The 20,978-nt window shown below is 47.0% G+C and overlaps 2 protein-coding genes across 3 annotated transcripts; one reads left to right on the forward strand and one right to left on the reverse strand.

Moving 5' to 3' along the window:
• Positions 1-91: 91 nt before the first annotated feature.
• Positions 92-15,275, reverse strand: nvl (nuclear VCP like). 2 transcript variants are annotated; one of them, XM_069722578.1, is made up of 24 exons: positions 15,209-15,275; positions 14,501-14,575; positions 14,345-14,415; positions 13,611-13,663; positions 13,418-13,508; positions 13,257-13,317; positions 11,777-11,920; positions 11,468-11,576; positions 11,267-11,343; positions 11,055-11,189; positions 10,773-10,874; positions 9,727-9,844; positions 9,381-9,525; positions 8,067-8,502; positions 5,119-5,340; positions 4,886-4,990; positions 4,489-4,551; positions 4,180-4,299; positions 3,971-4,070; positions 3,402-3,508; positions 2,453-2,529; positions 2,208-2,299; positions 420-517; positions 92-226 (listed from the first exon to the last, which is right to left on the reverse strand). In XM_069722578.1, exons 2-24 carry the CDS (start codon positions 14,555-14,557, stop codon positions 185-187), a joined length of 2,625 nt encoding a protein of 874 aa, XP_069578679.1. In that variant the 5' UTR covers positions 14,558-14,575; positions 15,209-15,275; the 3' UTR covers positions 92-184. The 2 variants fall into 2 exon arrangements, with proteins under 2 accessions (XP_069578679.1, XP_069578678.1); XM_069722577.1 differs by having other exon boundaries at positions 11,777-11,965.
• A 797-nt stretch (positions 15,276-16,072) lies between these two features.
• On the forward strand, positions 16,073-20,461 carry LOC138635209 (uncharacterized). The gene is made up of 6 exons (XM_069722580.1): positions 16,073-16,464; positions 17,515-17,624; positions 17,778-17,904; positions 18,017-18,178; positions 18,739-19,165; positions 19,490-20,461. The coding sequence occupies exons 1-6, from the start codon at positions 16,126-16,128 to the stop codon at positions 19,876-19,878; spliced, it is 1,554 nt and encodes a 517-aa protein (XP_069578681.1). The 5' UTR covers positions 16,073-16,125; the 3' UTR covers positions 19,879-20,461.
• The last annotated feature ends 517 nt before the right edge of the window (positions 20,462-20,978 follow it).

Below are 20,978 nucleotides of genomic sequence, written 5' to 3' on the forward strand. Positions count from 1 at the left end.
TTTTCATGTCATCATTCTGTAAATAAAGTCATCCTCTAGGGTGGTGCAGCTCAGAGGAAGAAGACGACGACAACAACAACAACAACGCAGCTCCAGTCTGTCACTCTTTAATATAAAATCAACTCCAGTTACAATACAACGTTCATACAGGACTGATGTTACACTGCTGAGGGTCATCTGAGGGTCATCTGAGGGTCTCTCTGAGCTGCTCGTACATCTTCTGGTCCTACACAGGAACACAGACAGACAGACAGACAGGTCAGATGACAGCAGGCTGGAAGTGGGACGAGTTCGACTGGTTCTGTTTGTTCCACAGCAGGAAGGATGTGATCAGATATTCTCTGAAAACAAACAGTCTGGACACAACCCCACCCACACACCACACAACCCACACACCACACAACCCCACCCCATCTCACCTTTTTGGACACAGACGGATGAACTTTCTTGAAGGCGTCCTCAAAGTTCTGTTTGCTGACTCTGATGTCAGCGACGGAGCCGGCAGGGTGAGAGAAACCTGAGAGGAACAACGAACACACCTTCAGACCATCAGCCACAAAGACGCTCAGTCAGTCACTCAGTCAGTCAGTCACTCAGTCAGTCAGTCAGTCACTCAGTCAGTCAGTCAGTCAGTCACTCAGTCAGTCAGTCAGTCAGTCAGTCAGTCACTCAGTCAGTCAGTCACTCAGTCAGTCAGTCAGTCAGTCAGTCAGTCACTCAGTCAGTCAGTCAGTCAGTCACTCAGTCAGTCACTCAGTCAGTCAGTCACTCAGTCACTCAGTCAGTCAGTCAGTCAGTCAGTCAGCGTTGAGTCTAGCAGGAGGACCATCCTGTAATAATACGAGTTGTTGCTGAGTTGTTGAAATGACTGATGTTTGTCTTCTCTCTGTTCCCACTGAGTGAATGAAGGGCTGCTTTGTTGTAAAGAGGAGCAGCTCTTTGAAACAGCTTCAGATTTAACCGATGTGACCGCAGATATGATCCTGAATGCACAAACAACCGAGCTGAAGGCAGCGTGTTCAATCATCCACCTTCAGGGTTTCAGATGTTCCAAAATTATTATAAAAAATAAGCACATCTGAGAAGAAAAGGGCCGATTCTATGAGTTAGTTCTGTTTCTGTACGCACACACCGTTTTACTCCCACATGTGGACACAGACTCTCTGTTATACATTCCTCCAGCCCCACAGTTCAAGTTACAGTCTGGAAGAGCGCTCTGTGGCGCCACCCCTGGTCAGAAGCTGAAACTGCAGCTGTGTGTTCAAAGTGAAACAGTCAACCGGTTTCCTTTTGGTTACATGAACCCAGACTCATTTGAGCGTTGAGATCCAATCTGTTCCACATTTGTTCAGCAGTGGAAACACAATCCACCCTGAGGACACATTGTAAGACTGCTCAGCTGACGTCCTCTGAACATCAGTAAAAATAAACAGCTCCATGTTCCTGTGTTGGTATCTGACCCGTCACGTTACAGCAGGTTCGTTAGTTTGGGATTGTTTTTGCTTTTTCCCTCCATCTGTCGTTCACCTGATCTGATCTCTGCCTGCTCTTCTTTTATTTATATTTAATGTCCTGTGTGATTCTGCTGAGTCAGCTGAACTGTAGCCGACTGACAGCAGGAGAAACTTACTGCAGACTGAAGCAGCTGATCAGTGAATTAAAACACTACGCTGGTTTCACCACAGCCGACCTGTAGCTTAAACTCCTCTTCTCATGCATCCGTTTGTCTTGTAGTTTCTGACACACGTCAGACCCACAGCTGAGAGGCCCCGCCCCCTTTGATCCAAAACACCGGACACTTGCTGGGACAGTGAATTAATCTGACCCAAATCATTGTGGTTCTGATGTTCAGGTTCCTGTTCTCCTGCTTCTTTACTTATATATTTCCGTGACGTAGCCTCCGTGTTCATTTGCACAAACAGTGGAGGAAGTGAGATCTGATCTCAGGTGGTCACATGTTGATGTAAAGGTGGAAACACTCGGCCTAAAGCTGGAAACATGTGGTCCGATCACGGCCAGGAAGCATACGTCTGAATGGAAACAGCCTCAGTGACACCTGTGTTAGCTCCGCCCACTCTGTGGGGGAACCAGCGCTGCTGGCTGATGGGAGCTCCAGACAGACAGACACATCGATCTGCCTCCAAACCATTAATGATTTGAATGCCAAACGCTCAGCAGGTACGCAGCAGCAGAAGGAGTCGGGTTACCGCAGGAGGCAGCGGAGGAATCCTGGGACTTCAGGTGGACCCTCAGGGCGTTCAGCGACGCCTCCCTCACCAGCGCCATCAGGTCGGCTCCTCTGAAGACACAAACAGTCTGGGTCACATTTCATCTCCTCGTCACCGTCACGCCGATTCTACGTTTAATTAGTTTCATCCTCAGTAAGTGAACTGAGAAGCAACACGTGGACAGAATTTAGAAACCGTCTGAGCTCAACTTCAGTCCGACTCACGTGAAACAGTCGCAGCGCTCATCGACAGCGATCTTCTCCAAACTGACGTCGGGCTCCAGCCGAGGTTTGGTCCCCTCCTGTAACGCATGAACCACGAGTCAGCACATTTTTAATGCAGCAGCTTGTAGCTGGACGGTCTGAAGGACGGACCAACAGTGATGTCATCAACCATCAGTGATGTCATCGTTGGTTTGTGAACGTTATGAATCCTCCAGTTCAGATTCTGTCCGTCACCATCTTTGCTAGTTCGGAGCGGTTTGGAGCAGGAAGTGACCATATTTGGACGCGCTGGGGGAGGAGCCAGCGGTGGATCTGACAGATCTGATCGGAAACCTGACGATACTACGTCCCGCCCACCGATAGCTGTAACCTGACTGCACCACAGACCTGTCAATCAAACAGACACGCCCCCAAAAACAGGTCTTCTTGAATCTTCTTTTCTAATGAATGAGGGATTATTTTCAGATGGACCTCCAGAAAACTAAGAAGAAGGAGTGACTTTAGCTAACAACACCGAGAGAACTGATGGACACATTTTATTCACTTTGGATTTGATGAGAGAAGTTGAATGGGAGTCTATGGAGCCGGAGGCTTTTTGGAGCCGACCTCTAGTGGCACTCGCTGGGATTGAAGCTGAAGACACTTCTGGATCGGAACCATTTTACAGACCTGAAGCTACGAACACTTTTATATCCAGTCTGTGATTGAGACTCATCAGTCCTCCAGGAGGACAGGATGTCTCTAACCTCCAAATATTACCAAACGTTTCTACGTTGTCAGATTATAGTGTTAATGAACATCTACAAACTGCAGGTCATTTCCTCTCAACAGTACAACTTGTCATGTGTCCCTGTGCTGCTTTTCAAAATAAAATAAAATAAAATAAGAGATGATATTACGGGTCTCCACGTGTCTCTCTTCTGTGAGATGCTCCCTGGTGTCTGGTTACCTTGGTGATGGTGAGCAGGATGGCGTGGCGGTCTGGAGGAGGTGGCAGACCCACATACAGGGTTTTATCGAGGCGGCCCGGCCTCAGCACGGCGGGGTCGATGATGTCTGGAGACAAGACAGGAAGTGATGTCACAGACAGAAGTCTACATTAAATTCACTGCTCGGTAAAAACTGATAATAAAACGATGTCGTCTGCATAGAGAGACATCGATGTTCTGTCTCTCCGTCCTTATTCCCAAGTTTGACTCTTTACTGTGGAATAATGTGATGTAATTTAATGTCATATCTCAATCTAGTCTCTGACGGTTCAGGTCTCTGAGGGTTCAGGTCTCTGAGGGTTCAGGTCTCTGAGGGTTCAGGTCTCTGAGGGTTTCTGAGGGTTCAGGTCTCTGAGGGTTCAGGTCTCTGAGGGTTTCAGGTCTCTGAGGGTTTCTGAGGGTTCAGGTCTCTGAGGGTTTCAGGTCTCTGAGGGTTCAGGTCTCTGAGGGTTTCAGGTCTCTGAGGGTTTCTGAGGGTTCAGGTCTCTGAGGGTTTCAGGTCTCTGAGGGTTCAGGTCTGGATGTGTACCTGGTCTGTTGGTAGCAGCCATGATGAAGACCTGCCGTCTCGTCTCCAATCCGTCCATCTCTGTCAGCAGCTGGTTGACGACCCGAACGCTGGCTCCTGACTGAGGACACACACACTCTGTTTATACACACACACTCTAAGTTAAACTCATCTGAACATGATGATGATGATGAAGATGATGATGACACTTCTCCCCCCCACCCCCTCACCTCGTGGCCTGAGCGGCGTGGACACAGAGCGTCGATCTCATCGAAGAAGATAACACACGGAGCGGAGTTACGTCCTCTCTGGAACACCTGTCTGACGGCCCGCTCACTCTCCCCCACATACTGCACACACACACACACACACACACACACACACACACACACACACACACACACACACACACACACACACACACACACACACACACACACACACACTCATCAGAGCGCCACCTGCTGGACTCCTGCTGACAGAGTTCAGTGAGCAGAGGAGAGTGTCTGCGCTGTGATCAGGTTCCCTTCATCACTCACCATGTTCAGCAGCTCCGGACCTTTCACAGAGATGAAGTTGAGGCCCGACTCGTTGGCCACCGCCTGTCAGGAGAGAACAGAGACACCGTGAGACCAGCAGCAGCTTCACACTCCTGACAGAGCCGGGGGGGGGGGGCGTCTTTATGCTAAGTTAATCACATCCTGCTCCACAACAACACATCAGACAGACATTTATCTTCTTGTTTCACTCTGAGAATGAAACACACCTGAAATCTACCAAAACTTTGAACTCATCCTTTAAAATCAGAGATGAAGCAGATTTTACTGCTGACTGACATTTCATTTAAATAACGTCACATTTTCGTGTGTGTGTGTGTGTGTGTGTGTGTGTGTGTGTGTGTGTGTGTGTGTGTGTGTGTGTGTGTGTGTGTGGAACCTTGGCCAGCAGTGTTTTTCCACATCCTGGAGGTCCAGCCAGCAGAACACCTGATGGAGCGCTGAGACCCAGAGCTCTGAACTGTTCTGGAGAACGGACCGGAGCCTGCAACACACACACACACACACACACCGTAAAACAGAGCGGATCTGTTCCTTGATAACAAACATATGACTACAGTAAATGAGTTTATAATAATGTAAAGTTTTCTCCCAGAGTTGAAGTGTGTTTACCAGGATGGCCATGGTGAGCTCCTCCCTGATGTCCTGCAGGGCTCCTACATCCTCCCAGCTGACATCCGGCACCGTGGCGAAGCCCTCCCTCTTGGCCGAGGGCTGGACGCTGGACAGAGAGCCCTGGAAGTCGGACATGAGGATAGACAGGCCGGCCAGCTCGTCCTCCGACAGCATCTCCGTGTTCTTCAGCAGGTGCAGCAGGAGGTGCAGCGTCCCCTGCTGGACTCACAATAAAACAGTGTTAACACAGAGTCCGTTCCACCTCTTAATAAGCCCTCATTCTGGAGACCCTGGAGACCCACAGGCCTGTCCATGACCCCAGGAGGCGGAGCTATAACAACAGGGTTCACCTCCGTCTCACAGACAGGAACAGGAAGGAAGTATCGTAAGCACCATGTTGCCGTCATCACTTAGTGGTTGCTGAGGTTTATTACTGGACCTGCTACGTTTTCTTTGTGTGGGATTGATCCTTTAATACTTTCAGCACCCAGTGGGGTTGTCGGGACCTTATCCTGCCTGAAGGGGGCGATGTCCCTCATGCAGTTTGTGTCCTGTCAGCCCTACCCTGCTCCACCAGCAGAGGGCAGCAGCACAGAGACAGAGGGTCAGGTTCTGACTGTTCTCAGAGGACCCGTCCACTCCCTGTGGGAGACCTGTTTACCAGACTAGTCAGTGGGACATGGAGACAGCTGATGTCCCTGCTCATCCCCGCTGCCCCAGGACAGACTGGAAAACTTAGGGAATTTAATTATAAAATCAAATCTTTTCAAAAGTTGAAATTAACACTGAAAATCTCAGACTTTAAAAAAAGTGACCAGCTCTATTTCTTCAGTCAACCTGTTCAGACTGAACCTTTAAACTGATGCCTTCCTTACAAACTAAAACCAGGTAACACATTGTGGAATAAAAGAAAACCGTCTGTGCCGAGTTCATTTGGCTGAAAAGAGAAGCTGGCTGACAGATCAGGAAACGTGTTGATCACATGCTGTCGGATTGAAAAGTGTTTGACAGCTTCTTATACAAATGTCTTTAAAAAACAACAACAACTGGAGATATAAGAAGACTGAGTTGATCTACACCTGACTGAGGTGGATACCGAGGAGTTCGTAAGAACAGATAAACACACGGTTCAAACCTGCTGCTGATGTATTTAAGCAATATTACAGCAAGTTACCAACTAAATAAAATACGTAATCTAAATGTGTTCATATTGTGGAGCAACTCACTTTCAAAATGTAAAACTTTTTGTCAGTTTGATGTCTGTTTCCATGGCAACACATGGGGTACAACTAACAATTGGAAAACAATCAAGACTCTTATAATAAGACTTATATAACATACGTAATGTTTACTACTCCAGGAAGTAGTCCGACCCTTAGCAACCACCTAGCAACAGAGAGGATTTCTAGTCTCCAACTGAATAAATACAGAACATAGAAACACTAAACTGATCAGCTAGCTCAGTCTGGTTGGAACAAAGATATCTGAGGAACAAAGATATATGATGAACAAAGATATCTGATGAACAAAGATATCTGATGAACAAAGATATCTGATGAACAAAGATATCTGAGGAACAAAGATATCTGAGGAACAAAGATATCTGATGAACTAAGATATCTGATGAACAAAGATATCTGATGGACAAAGATATCTGATGAACTAAGATATCTGATGAACAAAAATATCTGATGAACAAAGATATCTGAGGAACAAAGATATCTGAGGAACAAAGATATCTGAGGAACAAAGATATCTGATGAACTAAGATATCTGATGAACAAAGATATCTGATGGACAAAGATATCTGATGAACAAAGATATCTGATGAACAAAGATATCTGAGGAACAAAGATATCTGATGGACAAAGATATCTGATGAACAAAGATATCTGAGGAACAAAGATATCTGAGGAACAAAGATATCTGAGGAACAAAGATATCTGATGAACTAAGATATCTGATGAACAAAGATATCTGATGGACAAAGATATCTGATGAACAAAGATATCTGATGAACAAAGATATCTGAGGAACAAAGATATCTGAGGAACAAAGATATCTGATGAACTAAGATATCTGATGAACAAAGATATCTGATGGACAAAGATATCTGATGAACTAAGATATCTGATGAACAAAGATATCTGATGGACAAAGATATCTGATGAACTAAGATATCTGATGAACAAAGATATCTGATGGACAAAGATATCTGATGGACAAAGATATCTGATGAACTAAGATATCTGATGAACAAAGATATCTGAAGAACAAAGATATCTGAAGAACAAAGATATCTGATGAACAAAGATATCTGATGAACAAATATATCTGATGAACTAAGATATCTGATGAACAAAGATATCTGATGAACAAATATATCTGATGAACTAAGATATCTGATGAACAAAGATATCTGATGGACAAAGATATCTGATGAACTAAGATATCTGATGAACAAAAATATCTGAAGAACAAAGATATCTGATGAACTAAGATATCTGATGAACAAAAATATCTGAAGAACAAAGATATCTGATGAACAAAAATATCTGAAGAACAAAAATATCTGAAGAACAAAGATATCTGATGAACAAAAATATCTGAAGAACAAAGATATCTGATGAACAAAGATATCTGATGATCAAATATCTGATGAACAAAGATATCTGATGAACAAAGATATCTGATGATCAAAGATATCTGATGATCAAAGATATCTGATGAACAAAGATATCACCTAATGGGTCATTTAATAGACCTATAACAAGTAGAAACTTCATTATATTACATGATATTTAATTCTAATTCTACATTCCCATTGAGAAGTTGAAGTGATATTTCTAGTGATGCTAGTGGTTCTAGCATGATGATTTGAGCACGTTGACCAATCAGATCTCTGGGTCAGAACTACTTGTCACCCTGAGAGAAGTTCCTCCTACCTGCAGGTGGTTCTGTCCCGACTCCTCCTGAGGTTCTGTCCTGCTGTGTGGTTCCTGTGGTTCTCCACCTTCTCTGTGTGGTTCCTGTTCTCCTCTGTGTGGTTCCTGTGGTTCTCCACCTTCTCTGTGTGGTTCCTGTTCTCCTCTGTGTGGTTCCTGTGGTTCTCCACCTTCTCTGTGTGGTTCCTGTCCTTCTCCACCTCCTCCATCAGCCTCAGTCTGAGCTCGGCCTGTTAGCGGGTCTTCAGTACACCTCTGGTTTTGGTTCTGAGGAGTTCCCCGGACCTCCAGCAGAACCCTGCTGACAGCAGTCATGGCGGCCTCTCTGCACAGAGCCATGAGGTCTGCGCCCACGTAGCCCGGTGTGAGCCGGGCCAGCTGCTGGTAGTCAAAGTCCTGCGGCAGCTTCAGCTTTCGACACAACGTCTTCAAGATCCTGAAAATGAACACAGAGCTTTGTGTTTTACAACAGCGTGATCATGAAGGAAGCTTCAGAGGAGGAATCGACCCTGACACACAATCATACTAAACTCCATACATTAAACATGTCTTAGCTCATTTAAAAAAAAAATAAATAAATTTAAAAAATCCCTTTTCCTTCTTGTCCACTGGTCAGCTGCTCCGTTCACCACCTGTCAATCAGGCTGAGAGGAGGTTACCATTCGATCTGATCTAAAATATAACCGGACTGTAGTGAAATGTTCATCATGAACTCGGCTGCTTCATCCTCAGCAGAACAATCTGAACATGTAAAATAACTGAAGCTCTAATTTGATCTCCTGAACACAAACAGCATCTCCAAACAGTTGTTTCCCTCGCTCAAGTAGTTGTTCTGTTCTGCAGGTTTCTCTGGAGCTACATGTCTCTGCTGTCTCTCTGCTGGTCTCTCGTCTCTCTCTGCACGTCTCTGCTGGTCTCTCGTCTCTCTCTGCATGTCTCTGCTGGTCTCTCGTCTGTCTCTGCTGGTCTCTTGTCTGTCTCTGCTGTCCCCTCACGCCGACCAGATGGAGACAGATGTTCTCCACCTGAGTCTGCTTCTGTTGGAGGTTTTCCTTCCTATTAAAAGGGAGGTTTTTTCCCTCCAGTTGTTGCTCATGTTGAACTGTCGGGTTCCTCTGTGAGGTTCTACTGTTCCTCTCTGTGAGGTTCTACGGTTCCTCTCTGTGAGGTTCTACGGTTCTTCTCTGTGAGGTTCTACTGTTCCTCTCTGTGAGGTTCTACGGTTCCTCTCTGGGAACTTCACTGTGTTGTGATTTGGTTCTGTATGAATTAAACTGAACTGATCCTCGTTCTTCTCCACTCATGAAGGCTGACCTGAGACGAGCTGCTTCGTCGGGGATCCCCAGGCAGATCTCTCGGTCGAAGCGTCCGGCCCTGCGGAGGGCCGGGTCCAGGGAGTCCGGCCTGTTGGTGGCGCCGATGACCAGAACCTGAGCGGTCGCTGCCAGACTGTTCAGGTCTGTCAAGAAGGAACAGAAACACGGTGTCACTTCACCTGGGCTGTTTCTAATTATTATTTATTATTAAAAAACATCCTGACGTTGGTAAACTGTGGTCACTCATTGGTTCATTAAGGACCTCTGCTGATTGGTCAGTGTTAGGTGACAGGAAACAGTCATGGTTCTTCCTGTAAGCATGTCCCTCTGACAGTGTCTCCTACCGTCCATGCAGGTGAGCAGCTGGGCTACCATCCTCCTCTCCATGTCTTTAGAGGCCACCTCTCTCTTCGGAGTGATGGCGTCGATCTCGTCGATGAACAGGATACAGGGGGCGGAGCTCTGCAGGGGAGGACGTTCAAAGAGATCCACCTTATCGATCGTGTATCAATAACACCTGTTGTTATTGTACCAGCAGCATCACAGAGAACAGCTGAATATCTGAGTACCACTGATAGAACCTGAACCATCCTGCAGGTCTACAGGCTGCTGTGGGACCTCCCATGATGCACTGGGCTTCTCTCCTTCACTGTCCATGTCTTTATATGACAGCCCTGCATGTCCTTCTCTCTGCTGTACTTCCTGCAGCTCCAGAATAATGTTTTTAATGCAGTGCTGCCTGAGGGCCGAAGATCACCACCATCCAATATTGGTTTCCAGTCTTGTCCCTTGTGTTCAGAGATTTCTCCAGATTCTCTGAATCTTTTAATGATATTATGAACCGTAGACGATGAAATCCACTAATTCTTTGTAGTTTTACGTTGAGGAACATTATTCTTAGATTGTTGAACTATTTTCCAACACAGTCTTTCACAGAGTGGTGAACCTCTCCCCATCTTCACTGCTGAGAGACTCTGCCTCTCTGAAATGTTCAACCAGGTGTTGTTGTTTTTTTTTGTTACACAACTTTTCCAGTCTTTCGTTGAACCTGTCACAACTTTTTAGAGACGTGTTGCTGCCATCAAATTCAAATTACGCAGATATTTTTCATAAAATAATACAATTACTCAGTTTCAACATTTGATTTGTCATCTTTGGTCAATTATCAATTAAATGTGGGTTTATGTGATTTACAAATCATCACATTCTGTTTTTATTTACATTTTACACAGCGTCCCAACTTGTCTTAGAAACAGGGTCCTGACAGGACTGGACCTCATGATGTCATTTTGTTTTGATTTTTATCCCAAAAAGAAGAAAAAAGAAACTGAACAGTGTTTTCTGTTCCTCTCCTGAACAGTACAGTGATATAAAAGAAGAGCACACTGACCACAGCCAGCTCAAACAGCTCCCTGAGCTTCTGTTCAGACTCTCCAGACACTCCAGACACCAGCTCCGGAGACGCCACCTTCAGCAGGGGCAGCTGGAGCTCCTGCAGCACACACAGAGTACACAGAGTACACACAGTACCATCAGTACACGCAAACACACAGTACACACAGCCTTCGATGACGGACCACAGCACTTCCAACAGTTTCATGATCAATAACAACCAATCAGATAACTCCACGTCTCCTGGTGCTGCTCACTGAGGTTCCGGTCCGGTACTCACCCCGGCCACAGCCTGGGCCAGCAGGGTCTTTCCACAGCCAGGAGGTCCGTGGAGTAGGAAGCCCTTTGGAGGAACCACCCCCAGCTGCTGGTACACCTCTGGGTGGCGCATGTGGATCAGCAGCTTACACACCTCCTGCAGCAGTGAGAGTTAGAAATATAAATAAAGTCCTTCCTGCTGGACGATGACTGACAGCAGCAGGCGGTACTGACCGTCAGCGTCTCTTCGTTTCCTCCTACATCTTCAAACTTCACGCTGGGATACTGCAGCTCGGGCGACGTCACTTTACCTACGAAATAATTCAGTGACAGACATCAATGTCATCATTTTAGGCCGTTAATGTCTAAATAAATTAAATTAGAAAACACATCGATAACGACGCGGTAAGAAGACTCTACTGGCGGAAGGAGCACCTTTCTTGTTCAGGGGCCGAGACTCGGTGTCGGTGGAGCTCTTCGTCCTGTTCGTCCTCTTCTTGGACTTCTTGTTGGACCTCTGCGGCTCCAGGTTGGACACGTCCGTCTGCAGGGGACAGACACACAGGAGGTGGACGTCAGCCGGACATTCCCAGAACCGCTCTAACGTCAGGAGGCGTGAACTCAACGAGTTTTTTTTTTACTTTGAGTGATTCGGTCTGAACAAACTAAAATGATATTACATAATTACACACACACACACACACACACACACACACACACACACACACACACACACACACATACTTTTGTCTCCTCTGCACACAGGTCGATGAGGACGCTGCTCTTCTCGGGACCTCTTCCTCTGTCGATGAACCAGCCTCCGGAGGACACCAGCGTCCCTGCAGCAGGAGGGTTGGTGCTGCCGGGTCCAGAAGCAGCAGAGGTTCCCTTCCGGTACAGAGACGTAACGGAGCTGTTCATGTGGTTGGTGGGCTGTTCAGGGAGAGTTAGAGCTGTCAATCATTCTAACAGTCCAACAAGCTGCTTGTGTGTCGGCCACAGAGCTGGATGGCAGGATGAGGATCAGCATCAGTCGGAGGTGGGTTTAAACCACTGCAGAACCCAGATCAGTACAGTAACCAGCTACAGAACCCAGATCAGTACAGTAACCTCCTCCAGAACCCAGATCAGTACAGTAACCTCCTCCAGAACCCAGATCAGTCAGTAACCTCCTCCAGAACCCAGATCAGTACAGTAACCTCCTCCAGAACCCAGATCAGTACAGTAACCTCCTCCAGAACCCAGATCAGTCAGTAACCTCCTCCAGAACCCAGATCAGTACAGTAACCTCCTCCAGAACCCAGATCAGTACAGTAACCAGCTACAGAACCCAGATCAGTCAGTAACCTCCTCCAGAACCCAGATCAGTACAGTAACCTCCTCCAGAACCCAGATCAGTCAGTAACCTCCTCCAGAACCCAGATCAGTCAGTAACCTCCTCCAGAACCCAGATCAGTCAGTAACCTCCTCCAGAACCCAGATCAGTAACCAGCTACAGAACCCAGATCACAGTAACCTCCTCCAGAACCCAGATCAGTAACCAGCTAACCAGAACCCAGATCACAGTAACCCAGATCAGTCAGTAACCTCCTCCAGAACCCCCAGATCAGTCAGTCAGTAACCTCCTCCAGAACCCAGATCAGTACAGTAACCAGCTACAGAACCCAGATCAGTACAGTAACCTCCTCCAGAACCCAGATCAGTACAGTAACCAGCTACAGAACCCAGATCAGTCAGTAACCTCCTCCAGAACCCAGATCAGTCAGTAACCTCCTCCAGAACCCAGATCAGTCAGTAACCTCCTCCAGAACCCAGATCAGTACAGTAACCAGCTACAGAACCCAGATCAGTCAGTAACCTCCTCCAGAACCCAGATCAGTACAGTAACCTCCTCCAGAACCCAGATCAGTCAGTAACCTCCTCCAGAACCCAGATCAGTACAGTAACCAGCTACAGAACCCAGATCAGTCAGTAACCTCCTCCAGAACCCAGATCAGTCAGTAACCTCCTCCAGAACGTCATCTAATACTCATACTCATACATAATACTCATTCATCTTCATGAACTAAACCCTGTCCTGGATCATATTTCTATCAGAGTATATTATGACCGAAGCAGTTGAAACATGTTAAAGGCGGTCGGTCCCTCTTTCACATATTCACCCTCCTCCAGTCAGAAACAGGCCTGTGCTACACCTCCTCATACTGAACACATCGTTCCTCACCGTGTTGTCCAGAGTCTGGTCCTCGCTGTCGGAGGAGCCCTCTGAGCTGCTGCTGCCGTCTCTGTGGACACATCAAGGGGTTATTTAGAGACGGTGTGGGCGGAGCCTGAGGTAACCCCCGTGGCCCCCTGCTGCAGGCGTGAACATCGGCGAGTCCTCACCCCGTGTCGTTGTTGCTGTACTTGGCTCTCTTCGCCAGGTGTTTGTTCTCCAGCTCGTTCAGCCCGGAGTCCTTCATGACTGCGGCGTACACTAACAGAGACAAGTCGCAGCGCATCATCCAACACAGGTGCATGATGGGAAAGCTGCAGTCATGAGCGTAGCTCCTTTTCTACAGTTTTTTTCTCCTCTTACCTTTCTCTACCTGAATCCTGAAGGCGGTCTTGTTTCTTCTGCCGTAGTCCATCCTGAAGACACAACACATCCTCGTCATGACATCACTCAGCGTCCACTTCTGTCACACTGACAGATGAGTGACAGCCGGGTCTCCAACCTATTATCCTCTCAGAGCTACTTGTGTTTGGTAACATTCGTTCACATAGCTGAGCTCCACCAAACCAGCTGAATCAGCTTCCTTCATGAGAAAACTACTGGTTTCAAATAAATTGTTCCAATATAAGATTTAACTGATAAAACCTAGTAAATGTCTGGACCCTGTGTGAAACTGGAGGGCTTTTAATTTGAAAAGCCGACTTGCTTTGTATCTTTGATCTCTCAGGCAGTGACAACCACTCTTTATAGCTCCGCCCCCTCTGTTGCGGTCCAGCTGAAAATTTTGCATTTATGTTGTTTACCTAATTTCTGAGCAGTGTTTGTTGTGAGAGTCTCTGCTGCGTTTCTGTCCTCTGATCTCTGTGTCTCACTGTGGGCGGAGCTTCACCTCCGCTGCTGGCAACAGGTGGAGATCAGCCGCTCGTTAATCCATCGCATCGATCTCTCAGACAGACTTAATGTTCTGATAGACCCGGTCGGCCCGGCCAGGTACGTCCACGTGGGAAACACCGAATGCTGTTCGATCTACTCAGATCCGGTTCACAGGCTGCCGGTTGAAGACCCGGTAGGACGGTCACCTGCTCCGTTTCACGTACCTGTACTGCTTCTGAAGGGCGAGGGCCACGGCCGACAGGTCCACGTATTCACTGCTGCTGGACGACAGATACTGAAAACACAAATTCACGTCAACTCGGCAAGAAAAATAGAAAACCCTGCAGGAGGCGAGCGGAGGGAAGCCATCCTACGAGTACCTGCTCCACGCGGTGTTTGAGCCGCCGGTCCAGGCAGCCTCCACCTCTGTTCTCCATGTCTGAGCCTCTCTGAACCTGCAGCAGGACGTTCACAACAACAACAACAACAACATCATCAGGCGTTAAAACAGGTACTTAGTTTCACACTGCCTGTCAGAAACACGGCTCCAAACAGGGTTTACAGGGATGTGGCTACGACCTGCTCTGTGGAGGCTCATCTTAAAGTGTTTTCAATTAAACACCAGCTCAAATCTAACGTCTTCTTTATGTCAGCAGAGACAGAAAATCTGATTTAACAGTGACTCCACCAACGTTACAGACACAATACGACTTCAACTCTCCCTCCTGGATGAGGACTTGTACAGTAAACAAAACACAGCAGCTGTTGGTCCTGGTTTCCCAGGTGAGCGGGTCACAGGTCACCTTCCGGGAGTTCCTCTCTGTTCACCATCAGCTGTGTTGCGTTCAGGTCGTGTCGGTAAACTACAGTTCATCGTTATTTATCACTTTAAGGTCAGTCGGTTGTGTCGGGACTTTGAGGGTTCAGTCACAACAACCATTACAAACCGGTTCTAACGAGGACCGAACCGGCGTCACTGAGAAACACCCCCCTCCGGAACCAGATGCTTCGGAACCGGAACCAGAACCGACCCCTCTCCCCCACGCGCTGTGTTTCTGTGTCTCAACACTAATTAGAAGCTATCTTACCTCAACAAGCAGCTTCGTGCTCACTCTTCACAGCACCGCCGGGCAGCATGGGGACGAGACACAGCTGAACCGGAAACGAACATAAACACATCCGGGTGGGGAATCTTCAAAGTAAAACGTTGTCGTCATGACTATTTGGGATACATTTCGTTGTTGTTTTGTTTGTTTTTATTGTTGTTGTTGTTGTTGTTGTCCTGTTCTTTGGTTCGCTCTGGTTTGTTTTGGTATATATCGACATCCATTGTGAAATAGGTGTTGTGTTTAGGAGGTGTGAGCTGAAGACAGCTGATACTCGACTGACTCGTAAAGAAGCGAGACTGAAATTGTTTTGTCCTGTTTTATGTTCTAAATAAAGTTAATGGAAGGAAAAAACATTTCAGAGACCGGCCCATCATTATTGGTTCACCTAAAAACACAGCAACTCTTCGGCATGACTTTATTATTAAACGTTTACTTTAAGGAGGGGCTTGGAGAAAGGGGCGTGGTCAACAGAGCCCCGCCCTGGATGACGATATGCCGGTCTGATGTATTTAATTTATTAATAAGAGAATTAATCCACTCAGTTTAACAGGATCCCTGACCTTTAAAAACACCAATATAATATAACAGACAACCAGACAGGTTAACTTCACATTATGACGTCATATTCTCCCTTAAATAGTTGTTAAGTTTTGTTCTGATGCGGTTTTACAAAGTTTAGAAGACTTCTTACATGAGTCGTCCTGTTTGTTTCATGTTGACCTCCGGTTTACTGGATATAAATAATACATGTGTGATTAAAGAGACGTTGAAACTGTAAATAATGTGAGAAATGAGGAAAGGACCTTCACTTTCACTTCCTCATCAGCCTGTTGGACCTCTGTACTTCCTCATCACAGTTTGACGGGGCTCGGTGTCGTGTTGTCAGTTTGACCGTGATGAAGGACGGTACCGGAGCCGGGGAGCCGGCGGAGGTTTCCCGCCAGGACCTCTATGAGGAGTATGTGAACTGTTTCCTCCAGCTGTGTCCGGAGGTTCGGCCGTGCCGCGACGAACCGCTGCTGCGGCGGGCCGCCCGGTACCTGCAGCGGGACCCGGAGCCCGCGGAGACCTTCACGGTGTTCCCCTTCTACCGGGCTGTGATGGAGGGCAGTGAAGCCCTGAGCACGGACTGCAGGAGACACCTGAGAGCCTTCATCAGAGCCACCGAGCTGCTGGAGACCCTGTGTGTCAACCTGCTGCTGCAGCCGTGGAGGAGGGAGATCCGGACCCTGAAGGTGTGACAATGAGAATGAGTCTTTCTTTCTTGTAATAATCCTGTCCCTAACGGATAAAGCCTGGATGTTATAACGTCATATTGGCTGTGGTTATATCATAGACTGTATATAAAAGCTTATCTCTGTATTTGTGTTTTGGTGCATTTGATGGCATTACACCTGCAGCAGAAAATGAACCAGGAGGGTTTAAACGGACACATTTATTGAAATGTCTATTAATGTTCAACATCCTTGTAACTTCAAACTTTATAACTAAAAATAAATATGATTTACAATCACTTTCTAAAGCTGTTTCAGAATAAGACGATGCTGGGCGCTTGAAACCGAAGCTGTTATTAAAAACTCAAAATAATAACACATTATTTCTCCTGTGGCCTCCCAGAGGACCCCCCCTACCCCCCTACCCCCCCACCCACCCTCTCCTTTGCAGGCCCTCCAGGATGTCAAAAGTGTTTTTGTTGCAATCAAAACTCCTGTATTATTGTCTCTGTGGCTGTTTTCTGGTTGTCTGAGTTGTGTTCCTGAGCAGGATGAGGAGGAAGTGGTAGAAACAGGAAACACCAGAAAGAGTCACGTGGCTGAACATTGACACTCAGACGTTGTTAACGACTGATACCAGTCAATCAGTCTGAGAGGCGTTCAGGATCTGAGAGTATCAAAATATAAAACGGTGCTTTAATCAGCTGTCTTCTCACAATAACTTAATTCATGTTAACTTTGGTAGAAATAAAAATCTGAAGATAAAATAAAGTGACAGTAGGAAGACAAACGGGTTTCTGTGCTGCAACATTCCTGACTGATGATTTACTCAGATGTTAGTGAGAGTCCTGGCCTCGTCTGTAGCGCCACCACCAGGCTGAAGGCCTCACTGCACTGAGTGGAGCCGACTGGTTCTGCAGCTGTTGTCTGTCGGATGTTCCACACTTGTGTTCTGATCCTGCAGTTACTGGATCAGGTTCTACACAGCAGTTTGATCTCTCAAAACCATAAAATGTCCCGCGCTCTCTTGGACCGTTTCCGTAGTAACAGATGAAACGTGTGTCTCGTCAGACGTTCACAGGTCCGTTTGTTTACTGCCTCCTGCCAGTCCTGAGCAGCTCTACACTCCGGTCCGTCCTGGCCTCCATCGGCTACCTGCCCAACACCGACGCCACACAAAGGTGAGCAGCCAGAGAGAGAGACAGGAAACATACTCACAGCTGCTGGACAGATGTGTCCACATCAGGACAAACACCTTAAAGAATTCCTCTTCACCTCCTCTCTCTGATGTTTCAGTGAGCTCCTCTTCACCTCCTCTCTCTGATGTGTTTCAGTGAGTTCAGGCTGAGTGAGGATGCCAACGCAGACACAGCCATGCTGGTGGGCTTCGAGCTGCTGCTGGCCAGACTGGAGTGTGTCCACCTGCTGGAGCTGGTGGACAGGGATCACCTGGGACCTCAGGTAGGATGAGTCAGGTTTACCAGGTTATAGCAGGTCACTGCAGTAGAGAACCTGCTGGTCTGTGGAGTCAGTCTGCTCCTGCCCTCCATGTGACAGTCACGATCTACTGCAGGAGTGTCTGCAGGTTCTCCAGAGGAGAGTGCGGCCTGCCGAACCGACGGAGCACGTGGAGAAGAAGAAGACGACCACCGGGCAGGAGGTAGAGGAGGGAGAGGAGGAAGAGGAAGAAGAGGAGGAGGAGGAGAGGAAGAAGGAAGAGCTGGATAAAAACGAGGTGGGTGAGAGAAATAAAAACCAAGCAAGATGTGTTTAACAGCAGCAGTGGACTCTTCCTGTTTGGAGAAGTGTGATAATCAGAGCAGTGAGACTGTTTAAACTAAAAAAAAAAATTCCCCTCGGGGATTAATAAAGTATATACCTACCTACCTACTTCAGTCCATCATTTAGATATGAACCATATAGAAATCAAAACTTTTTCATAACAACATATCAGAATAAAGAAAATAGAAAAGAATCATATTCATTCAGGTCTGAAGTGTTTTTCAGAATTCACTATACTATCATTACTATCATATCAATAGTTTAATAAATTGATCTCAGTGTTTACTTCAGACAGGAAGTTCTGCAGGCGGAGTTTAGTAGTGAAGAGCCCCGCCCACCTGTCCCGAACGGGGACATAAAATACTGTAAGACTGCTGAGAGGAGTCTGAAGCTGTGCAGGATTTCTGGAGTCACTTTCATTGGTTACTATGGTTACTACAGACAGCATCCTTCACTCTGACTGACAGACTACAGACAGCTTCGTTCCTCCACAGCTCTAATTTATCTCTCCAGGTTCCTCTGTATCTGGACTCCAGCTCTGCAGTGAACCCCGTGCCCAAGCCTCAACACTCCCACCTCTTCACTGTGGACCAGTCCATCATGGAGATGCAGCAGACGTATCCTGACCTGGCCTTCAGGGGGCGCCCTCTGCTGACAGACAAACCTCGCAGAGCACACAGCGGCAGTAAAGCTGTCTGTCCCGACAGAGACTCAGGGAGGAGATCCAGAGCCGCTGATGCAGATGCCACCTGCGTGGACTCTGAGGGAGGGCTGGTTGCGGACGGGACCGGCGGGACCGAACCTCCGGGAGACGAGCTCAGTGGGCCTCAGTGGTCCCTGCACATCACGCTGAGAGCTGGACCCCAAACGGAGCAGAGTCTGAAACCTGGAGAGACCCAGACCACCACAGAGAGTCCTGCATGGAGCCTTCAGCAACATGGTAACACACATACATGCACATACACACAGACACACGCATACATACATGATATCTGCTGAAGAACTGACGGAGCAGCGTGTCCTCACTTCTGCACATTACCGTCTGTTTTTAGTTCATCACATTAAAAGTGCCTGAACATTTTCAGAAGGGCTCATTTTGATGTTGCAGAGGTTATATTATATATTAAATATTAAATATATTTACATCTTATGTGATTGGCCCAAACTGCTGCACACAGCTGTTTCCATGTGGTTTGTTTTTTACTTGCTGGACTGAAAGTGAATGAAACCCTGCACACTAAATGTGAATCCCTGATTTTCACAGAGGGAGTGGCTAAAGCAGAGACTCCCTCGCAGAGCTCCATGGAGGAGGACCAGGACCTGAGGGCGCTGGCAGAGAGGATGAGTCAGGTGAGTGTGGAGACGCAGGACAAAGACGAGGTGAAGAGGAAACAGGACAAGAGAGGAGACGAGAACACGGGAAAAGACAGGAGGAAAAAGCTGAAAAAATCCAACACAGAGACAGATCCTGCACTGAGCCAGGAGGCCAGGAGACGCACCAGGTCCTCCACCAGGTCCTCCACCAGAGAGCAGCAGCAGCCGGCTGAGTGTCAGACCGACAGACCTCCAGACCGTCAGGGCTGCAGAGGAGACGGCAGCAGAGGTCAGCAGGAAGGAGGCCAGCCTGAAGCAGAGGAGACGTTTCAGATATGAGCTGAACATCTCAGGAAATAGTGTCAAGGTTCATTTACAGATATGACAACTGAAAAGTACAGAACCAGAACCAGAACCAGAAGTGTCTGTAATCAGTGTGTAAACTCAGATAAGCACAGATCTGAAGTGTGGTTCTTCTCTTTGGCTGACAGGCTTCACCTCGACACACTGAGCTGAGCAGCAGCATTCAAATCTGGATTATAGATTGAGAATGAGCTGATATCACTGTTAATATGGATATTGATCTGGTGTAACTACACTGTAACACCTGACACTGTAGTTCTGTTGTAAACCTCAGAACCAGGAGCCTGATATGAATGATTTCTTCAGGCTCATTCCTTTTTTTTTTTTTTTTTTACTGTTAAAGGACTTGAATCAAACAAACTGTCATTTAAATGTTGGTGGTGGTTCACTTTTTTTAATTTCCGACTCAGCTGATGAAGTGTGAAGGAACTTTAGACGGTTTGTCTCAGGAATCATGAAACCCCATCAGATACCTTTTAGTGTGTTACTCAGCAGTTGTGTAACTTCTCTGATTGATCAGTGCTGAACGCTGCTTCAATAAAACCACACATTAAATGTGTCTGAATAAACCTGAATGTGACTTCTTCTCTCTGGGACTCAGACTCCGTTACATCACTGACATATTGCAGGAGAAGTTCAGTTTTTCTTTACATACTATGATGAACTGATCTCAATGGGAGGAGCCTATTTTTGCATCATGCGGTCTCATGAAAAAATAACTACATCACATGACACATTGTTTCAAATCCTCCCACAACATTTACACCAGATTCAAATCTGTTTTTCGACTCGTTCCAGAACCAGAGTCGTTCCTTGGTGGATCTGTTTGTTCCACTTCTGGTTCACCAAGACCCTGGCACAGTCAGGAAAGGAGAACCTGCAGGTTGGTCAGCAGGAGGCTACAGGCAGCTCGAAGGTGACCGAAGCCAAACCACACCACATTAAACATTTCATACAGGCAGCTGGCAATGTGTTTCCCAGCTCACCAAATCTGCACACAGAGGGGCAAAGCAGAGACACCAGCATGCATGCAGATCCTGTACTGATGGAGGCCTGACAACCAGCGCTGAGGTCGT

The sequence above is a fragment of the Brachyistius frenatus genome, unplaced genomic scaffold (genome assembly GCF_029030835.1).
Source record: "Brachyistius frenatus isolate BFR_SWC_R1_liver_20210118 unplaced genomic scaffold, ASM2903083v1 Contig_296, whole genome shotgun sequence".
Taxonomy (NCBI): Eukaryota; Metazoa; Chordata; class Actinopteri; family Embiotocidae; genus Brachyistius; species Brachyistius frenatus.

What these genes read in the sequence shown, in the direction of transcription:
- nvl (XM_069722577.1), bottom strand. Translation starts at nt 14,557, where the DNA reads ATGGAGAACAGAGGTGGAGGCTGCCTGGACCGGCGGCTCAAACACCGC. An exon ending in ACCAGACTCTGGACAACACG is followed by an intron (nt 11,966 to 13,256) that starts GTGAGGAACGAT and finishes CTCCCTGAACAG; the next exon opens with CCCACCAACCACATGAACAG. An exon ending in CACGCCGCTCAGGCCACGAG is followed by an intron (nt 4,071 to 4,179) that starts GTGAGGGGGTGG and finishes GTGTGTCCTCAG; the next exon opens with TCAGGAGCCAGCGTTCGGGT.
- LOC138635209 (XM_069722580.1), top strand. Translation starts at nt 16,126, where the DNA reads ATGAAGGACGGTACCGGAGCCGGGGAGCCGGCGGAGGTTTCCCGCCAG. An exon ending in AACACCGACGCCACACAAAG is followed by an intron (nt 17,625 to 17,777) that starts GTGAGCAGCCAG and finishes GATGTGTTTCAG; the next exon opens with TGAGTTCAGGCTGAGTGAGG. An exon ending in GGGATCACCTGGGACCTCAG is followed by an intron (nt 17,905 to 18,016) that starts GTAGGATGAGTC and finishes GATCTACTGCAG; the next exon opens with GAGTGTCTGCAGGTTCTCCA.